Raw genomic sequence first — 8,486 nt, 5'->3', positions numbered from 1 at the left:
GGGAGGAAAGGGTTGATAAAAGGATGGCCATGAATTTATTATTTTGGACATTACTTTTTCCAATAACTAGCAGGGATATGCTGTTATCCATCAGTGTCTGTGGACATAGTTCACCCATTTTTAGTCCCCTCCTGCTGTCTGAAACTGTAAATCCTGTTTCCAGAGAACAGAATTATTTAGAGTAGCTATAGGAGAGATTCTGTTGTAATTTTACTCACTGAAGGTTTTCCTTTATGAAACGAAACATCACTGTGAAAAATAACCTCCTTTACCATTTGTAATTGTGCTTTTGCTGTAAGATGTTTTTCAGTTTCTATCATGTTCAACTTTGACAGCAGACTAAACCAATACATAATTTTCTTTTAAAAAAGGAACACAGCCCTGGGCAGATTATGCTGATTGCCATAAGGAAATATTATCCACATTTCCTTTTTCATGGCAGCTTCCTTTATGAACTGCTAGGTATTTGAACAGTACATGGATGATATAGTAAGGATTGAGCCATTTGCAGTTCCTTAATATCATGCTCTGGGAAAACACCAGAGTTTTACTGGGGCATGGTGCTGGTTGCTGTACTGGCTCCACCTGGATAATCTCTGTGTGAACATATGTAGAACTTTAATAATCTGTTTAGACACAGGTGTACTGGGATAGATTATAAGTGAGTAGAGATTACTTCATGCATCAATTAAATAATAGTGACAGCATGTTTTTCAGCTTTTTTGCTTATCTGCAGCCAGCCAGCACTCTGTTCCCTTTTTGGCATTAATTTGTCTCATCTCTGGTTTCCCTCTATATGCACATCAAGAACTAAATTAATTGAATCCCATTGGTTTAATTCTGGGATCATTTATCCTAGTGCTTTATCCCCTCTATACAAGAAAACGTGGTTGCTGTTACTAGTTTAATTTTGTTCACATCACCCTTTTAAAGGTGGCAGACCAGCTGACAACTTTTTTCTCTCCTGTCCTTGCTATATTGCCTCATATTTTTGTGCTACCTGCAGAATTTGTTCTGCCTCCACAGTAGTGACGACAGAAGAAGTTGTGCTGCCAATTTTATCCAAGAGAGACTGCTTCCCCTACCCTCTTTTTGCCAGGCTGAGGTTCCATGATTACACGTGAGTCTGCTAGTAAGACTGTTTGATTTCACTTTATTTTATATGGACATTGTTAGTACTCTGAAACACTGTATAGAACACTATCAACAAGAATTCAGGAAAACACAGAAATGTCTGTGTCAAACCAATCAATGGGTACTCTTGCTTTTTAAATGCAATTAGCATTTCAGATCTGAAAAGGCAGGCCTAAACCCACTAGGAGTATCACAGCAAAGTTAGGAGAGGAAGATGTAAGGGGAAGATGGGTTATTAAAATCATGAACAAACATGCTGACTTAACTTCTCCTTAAATTATGCCAAATTATTGCAAAATATTAGGAAAAATCTAACCCCCCATTAACAAGAGGCCACATGGGAAAATTATTTGAGGATGTGTAACTACAGAGTGTGCGTGCTTGTAAGAGTGCAAGGTCTTTAATGAGTAAGCTTTGTGCTAAATAGCAGCAGTGAAGCAGCAGATCTGAGCCTGAAAATGTGACCAAGCCCTTGCTGATGGACTTAGGAAAGACTGAAGCTGCAGCTGATGCTTGCAGAATGTCACTTTGAAGAGTAGCTCCCATGATCAGCTGTTATGTCATCCTATGCAGAGGTTTTTGTTTGAATTTGTGCAACTTCATGTGAACCATGCGAACTAAACCCAGTGCTGTCTCTGCAAATAACAATGCATAGCAATTAAGTACAAGTGTCATGGTAAATTCATGCTGCATCAGAAAGTTAAGCCTTCAATGAGTTTCAGAGCCTAAAACCACAGAAACAAAAAATAATTATAGTTACTCATGAGGGCTATAGAGGAATTCTTCTGAATTAATAACAGTATTCATGTGCTGCTGTCCCGTCAGCACATCAACCACAAGTACCCAGAGGCTGTTGGTAGAGACACAAGACCTTCATTGTGGGGGATGACTGGTGATGATGATGGTCCCATTCTTCTGATGGGTTCTTCTGCTGCCACTTTGCTAAAGGGTACAGCAAAACCTGTCACTTATTTAGTGCATTGGTCAGCCTGACAACTCTGCTGTGGTAGCTCAGAATAAAGCTGCTGGGACAAACTCAGTGAAGGCTTCAGCAGTTCAGCACTTAAACTCTTTAACACTGGATTCCCTTATTCAGATCTGCAGTTGAGAGAAAAAGCTACAGCTTGGTCAGACAGGTCTGGAGCCTGGGACATAACAGTTGTTTGCATTTTTCTGTCTCTTTGTTACTGATGACAATTCCTTGAACAGCCTTTCAGAAATAGCACTCAATTTGTGTTTTATCTATTGGCCTTAAATAATACTTGGAATTTATTTCAGATATATTCTTTAATAATGAGCACACTATGAATTTGGCTTATAATTCGTGTCCATTCAATTTAGGTCCCATTTTAAGAAAAGCTGTTCATAATCCTCTGGGAATCACTTAAAATTGACTCTTAAGATTTTGAGGTATTTTTTAACTGGGAAACAATTGTCAGGGAAGAAGTTTCACACACATTTAGTCACAACTACTCCTACTACTTAATCAGATCTTCTCCAGTAAGGTCCTATGAGTTCTGACTAGCTCTCACTAGCATGCAAGATCATTGACTCCTGATTTTATACATTTATTACTGTGTGGGCAAAAGATGCCATTGGAATACACTTGGCCTACAAAGGTCCATATTCTCCTTCAGTTTCTTGGGAGTCCCCATAGACTACCAGCAGGGTAGTCTACATTCTGTGCCAGGACTTCAGAAAATTTTAGTTGCCCAGGTGAGTTGGATGTACTTTTTAGTGCTTTACCATGGCTATAGGCAATATTATCAAGCATTTTTCTGTATGGGAAGAAGCAACATGGGAGACAGCAACTTCCTTGTTCATTTCCAGGAAAGAGGTAACATGTTTTTTCAGGTACCAGTGCCATACATTATTACTGTTGGGCCACATTCTGTTTAGATTTTAATTCCTTGCTGAAAGTGACAGTATTGCAATCCTGCTCTTGGTGAGACAGACTTGTCACTGCCTCTTGTGTAAGCAGGGAATTTGTAATAAAGGTTTTTTGGCTGCATAAGAGAGTTCACATTTGTATCCTAAATTATCTTCTCTTCCTTTCTCCCTCTTTCTTTCCCTCAGTCTGTAGCTCTTGAACTACTTGATACTGTTTTTCCAGTCTTCTGTTTATCTTTGCCAGATAAATGGCATTCCTTTGACTCCTCCAAGTATTGTAGTAGAGAATAACTGAGATCAGGGACGTTCTGAGTATAGCATCCAGTTTTGCTTTTTCCTTTTTTTTTAAAATTCCTCTCTGAACACTCTTGTTCATTTTTATAGATTTTGTTTGTGCTTCTATCAAAAGCCATTCTTCCATACCAAACCTCCTTGTCATTTAGCTCCTATATTTAGCCAAGGCAGGGAAAAGAGAGTCCTACTGGTTAGTTTTAAGAGTTGCAGACAAATCTTCCCTGAGTTCAACTATTCATGTCATCCAGCTGCTGACCTAGTTTGCTGCATCCAAGTAGGGATGCTACATGTGGCCAAAACCTATCCTTGGAGAAAGTAAATTGAACACTAAATTCTTCCTGAGCAGCTGAACATCCCTGTCTGCCCACCAGCATTGCAGACAGATGAGTGACTGCAGCTGCAGGAGAGGGTTTCAAGCACTGGGTTCCCCTTTCTGTTGTGATGCCAACGCCTCTCAGCCCAGAACTGCTACTTGTACCTCATCTTTTGGTGCCAGCTTCTGAGTCTGACAGCATGAGGATTTCTCCTTTCCTCTCTCTACATCCCATACATCAGAGCCTCAGTGCTGCACACAGGTTCTGCACCCTCCACTACACTAAGACCAGCTCCTCCTCAGCTGCTGCTGCCAACAAGGTGGGGAGATGTTGGTGGAGGAATTTGACTGCTGCTGCTTGGATCAGTAGTGGGAGACTGAGACCAGACCACTCTGGAGGAGGGTGTAGACAAGTTATGAGATGGAGCTGGGAGCTCACAAATAGTGACCCCTGCTCCAGTCTCCCACTGCTCGGTGGCCCTCACAGGCACTCAGCACACCCTGCTTTGCTTGTTCACCCATTCAGACTCCATTGCGTATGAGGAGTGTTACATGTGTATGATGCTCATCTCTGTAAAATTCAGCCTGTTGGTCTTCTCAGCAGAAAAAATAAAATAAATGCATAAAATCAGGGACTGTTTACAGAAAGTTTTAATTAATTCTCATGAAGATTGGAAGCAAACTGTGGGATCCTTAAACATCATGTGGTTAGACTACTGCATCTATAGATATCATTAGAGACAAAGCTCTTACAAAGCAAACTATAGGAGACCATCCTACGTTGCTGTCTGGATGATTAGGATATTCTTTGGAAAGTCACTGAGGCCTGTCACTCAGGTGTCCTCAGCCTGAGACAGGCTTCAGTGTGTCTTTTTTAAGGTCAAAATCACTGTGAAAAACAGAAATAGTGAACAGGGAGGGGAACTGACTCCTGCCACCTGTTCTAGTCCACGCAGTGGGTGGGCTGCTACCCCCAGGACAGCTGTCATTGGGCAAAACATGGCAACAGAACACATACCATGAGGTGTGTTGGTTCCTCAAAATGTTGCTGTAAAGGGTAAGTCCATTTCTGAGCAGCAAGTCGGTGTGTAGCATAACCCGTGTTTCACTGATGCGCCATTCTAACCTCTAACATACCCAGAACATTACCACTGGATTTGGTTTGTCCTCTGAGCAGTGGAGATTTTCCCCTCTGTTGAGTCAGAGAGAAGAACCAGAATAGGAAGTAAAATTGGACAGAAGTTTGTAATTTCTGTACTTCTATAGATTTATTGTTGTGGATACCCTTTTGCTAGATTCACAGTGTGGGTGTAAATTGTGTCCTCTTCCGTCTGTGAAGCTATGAAATTATTCCCTTCCCCGGTAGAAAAAGTGACACCATCACTGTGAAAAACACATACTTAGATGATCTATTTTTCTGGTTTTTATTAATTCAACGTTGTCTCCTACAAATACGATTTGTCATTCACCAGAAGATTTGAAATGTAGACTTAAGTTACACATAGGTATAAAAAGCATAAAACAGCACACACGGTACCACTGTTTAGACCAGAAAACATTGTGTTGTCCACAGATAAGAGCATTATTCAAGCTCAGCCTCATTGCCTTCTTCCTCAGGGATTCAGTCTTCAAAGCTGCAGATGCTTCTTCTTCTTATCCCTCAGCACCTGAAGCCCTGCTGGCTTTCTCCTGGTGTATCTCGCCCATGTCCGGAGCATGGACTGGGAAAACACAGGGCAACCCCATCCTGCTCCACCAGAGGTTGTAAAACATTGGGCTCCTCCTGGCTCTTCAGAAATGTTTTCCTCCTTCTCTTAATTATGTACAGTATATGAAGGGATACGATTTTCGTCTTTGATTTAGACATATCTCTTGCCTCATACTTAAACAATAACTTGAAAAATATTTTACAAAGAAAAAGAACATTGTTCATCTGAATGTCATTCATTATTATATTGCTATATTTTATACCCTATAATTAATATATACAAAATTTCTTAATTGCCTTTTACAGATGCATGGAAGCATATAATATAACAGTTTTAAAGTATCCCATCTTTAGATTTCTATTTCCTTGGCTCATGTCAATCTCTTTAATAAACTATGGTTGCTTGGAGAATATAGGAAGTATTTGGAATGTTGTTTAAAGTTTAATAATAACTGGTAGCATTGTCCATTTGCGGCCTGAATGGTTGGAACACCTGTCAGGGCGATCTGGTAGAGATAGCAGCATCATAAGACTTAAACAATCAGGGAGGGCCATTAATGTGCAGTGTCAACGGGTGCCAGGTCCTGTTCTTTGTTTGGGGCTTTCCTTTTCTTCGGCTGCGTTTTGTTGTTGTTTTCCCTCTGTTCTCGGTTTTGTCTTCGGGCTGCTCGCCCTTTGCTTTCCTGTCTTGTCTCCTTGCTTTCATCTTTGTTGGACTTTTTTCTTTTCTCCTCCCTATTTTTTTTCCCTGAAAAAAAAAACGATGGAACATTAGAAGATTTGCTCAGGCTATTGCAATTTCTGAGTCCCTCACTTTGCCATAACCTGTGAAACCAGCCTTGGATTAGTTGGTAATGTGGTTATATGTTTAACTTGGTTAGTCCCTTGCCCCCATTCCCAGTTGGTACACCCTGAACTCCAGCCGCTTCCCCAGTGTTCCCTATATGGTTGTTCTCCTCCCCTTGTTCCAGTCGGTTCTCCATCAATCACCCAGACTCCTCCCGTTATTCCAGAAAGTTCGGTGTCCATCAACTAAGCCCTCCCTGATTATCCTTATAATGGTCCTCATCAATCCCCTGAGATCCTGCCCCTTCTGATACCTCCCCTCTGGAAATCCCTGAAACCTCGATGCCCCATTGGGGCATGTGATCTCTTTCCCTCCACCCCTTAAGACTATTGATCTGCGTGAATGTCTATCCCTGTCCATATCCCTCCCCCAAAGACCCCTATTGGTCCCCTGTCGGGCCATCCCCATTGTAACGCCTCCCTTTACAAGTTGTTGAACAGATCTGGTCTGTGCTTGCACTCCTTGGACTCCCTTCGGGCAGTAAACCTGGAGCTGTATCCAAAGGCAAGCCTCCCCGCAAGCTTTTATCCTCTCCCTCGTCGGGGCTGCTGACAGCCACACCACCTGGAGCTTCAGCTCCCCTGGGCAGAGCTGAACTCCAGAGGAGCAGCTTATTTAAAACCTCGAGCCTTCGGCTGCTCCCCACTCCTGCCGCACACCGCGAGTGCCAGTCAGGCTGAAGAGAGCGGTCACTGCGACAGATTAGCACCTCCCATTAGGAGCTGGACACCAGTATCAGTGTCTGGAAACGTCCAATCACCACATCTGCATCCCAGGGCATTCTTGATATAGCAACATGAATCCCATGGCAAAGTGTCTGCTCCAGCACAGGAATGCGATGGTCTTCAGACTAAAATGTGGTGTCTCAAGTCAAACTTTAGACAATTGTAACAAAATTAAGTATTCAAGTACTTTATTGCTTTAAATAAGGTAAGATGTTGAGGATTTTGCTGCTGCTGCAGACCTCTCCAATAAAGCATCCTGTCCCCTTAAGAACATTAAAACTTTGTAGATTGGCTGTGGAGATGATGTAATGGAGTGCATTTTTGCTCGCACATAAGGAAGAAATTCTTTATGCTGAGTGTGGTGTGGCACTGGAACTGGTTGCTCATAGAAGCTGTGAATACCTCATCACTGGAAGTGTTCAGGGTCAGGCTGGATGGGGCTCTGAGCAACCTGATCTACTGAAAGATATCATTACCCATGGCAGAGATGATCCTCAAAGATCCCTTCCAACCAAAACATTTCTGTGATTCTGTGATTCTATTTCTTCTCTTTGCTTTACAAATCAGTGCAGGAATGACATTAACTTGAACTTGTAAGTACACACAAGCATAAAACAGATTAGATTTTTTGTCTATGTGAAACTACTGAGCTATGCAGCTGAAATTCACCTGTGGTTAGAAGAATCCCAATGATATCTTCAAAGGCAACCTCTCTGGAGGCTTTCCTGATAGAATGTCATACTAACTCATATGCCTTCTTATGTGGAGAAATTTCTGGACAAGTATTGAAAAAAATATCTTTCATGATATCCCAGTAGTGATACTAGTGAAAGTAATCTATCCTTCTTTGTTACAGAAAGAATATTTTTTGGTTTTAAATTTTAACAGAGAGAATCCAGGCTTTCCTACACCAGTGAAGGGGGAGTTACACAGACCTGGCAATAGCTCTTGTTGTTGAGGGTGCTGAATGCAAGGAATTTTGCCCATTTCTGCCTCAAAATCAAAGATGGGGATCTTTGATGCCTCACTGAGCTCCATGGGAGTATGTCACAGTGAGGTGGTAGGTGCAGGGGAAGTGGCTTTGTTCTGAGAACAGATAACCATCCAAGGAGGTGCAGGTCAGACAAAGGAAGAGAGATTCAGAGGAGGTGAAGAGTATGCAGAAAGCAAGGATCAAGACCAAGATGTGAGAATATGCTGTATCTTCTTGTTGCGTAGCTCTATGGGAGTGTTTTACAGCTTCTCCATTCTTTACCACCACTGCCTGGGATCGGAGAGCAAGGGAAGGTTTAGATACACACATTAAGTCAAGTAGTGACCAGCATCTGCCTTTATCATTTGTTGTTTCTGAAAGAGTAAAACTTTAAATGTAAAATGGCACCTTAAATTTCAGGGAACCAGTCAGAGATTACCTGAATATACACCCACAAACCTGCAGAATCCCTCTCTGAATTTGTCAATGCCATCTGAGATGCACAGAGGTGAGCAGGGGAGACCTGCAGAACTGGCATGGGAGGCTCAGCAAGAGCTATCACCACTGGGAGAGCTCCATGCAGAAGTAAGGCTGCATCTTAC

General features: G+C 42.0%; 1 protein-coding gene across 1 annotated transcript in view; it reads right to left on the bottom strand.

The window, feature by feature from the left end:
- Window positions 1-5,031: 5,031 nt before the first annotated feature.
- Window positions 5,032-8,486, bottom strand: part of RSPO3 (R-spondin 3) — a 61,621-nt gene continuing 58,166 nt past the window's right edge. Inside the window, exon 6 of the mRNA XM_032101619.1 lies at window positions 5,032-6,087. Within this exon, the coding sequence (XP_031957510.1) occupies window positions 5,894-6,087 (194 nt within the window). The 3' untranslated portion in view covers window positions 5,032-5,893. The remainder of the gene's footprint in view (window positions 6,088-8,486) is intronic.

This window comes from Corvus moneduloides, chromosome 3 (assembly GCF_009650955.1).
Source record: "Corvus moneduloides isolate bCorMon1 chromosome 3, bCorMon1.pri, whole genome shotgun sequence".
NCBI lineage: Eukaryota > Metazoa > Chordata > Aves > Passeriformes > Corvidae > Corvus > Corvus moneduloides.
The sequence above is the reverse complement of the archived record's forward strand: the minus strand, read 5'-3'. Positions and strand labels throughout refer to the sequence as shown.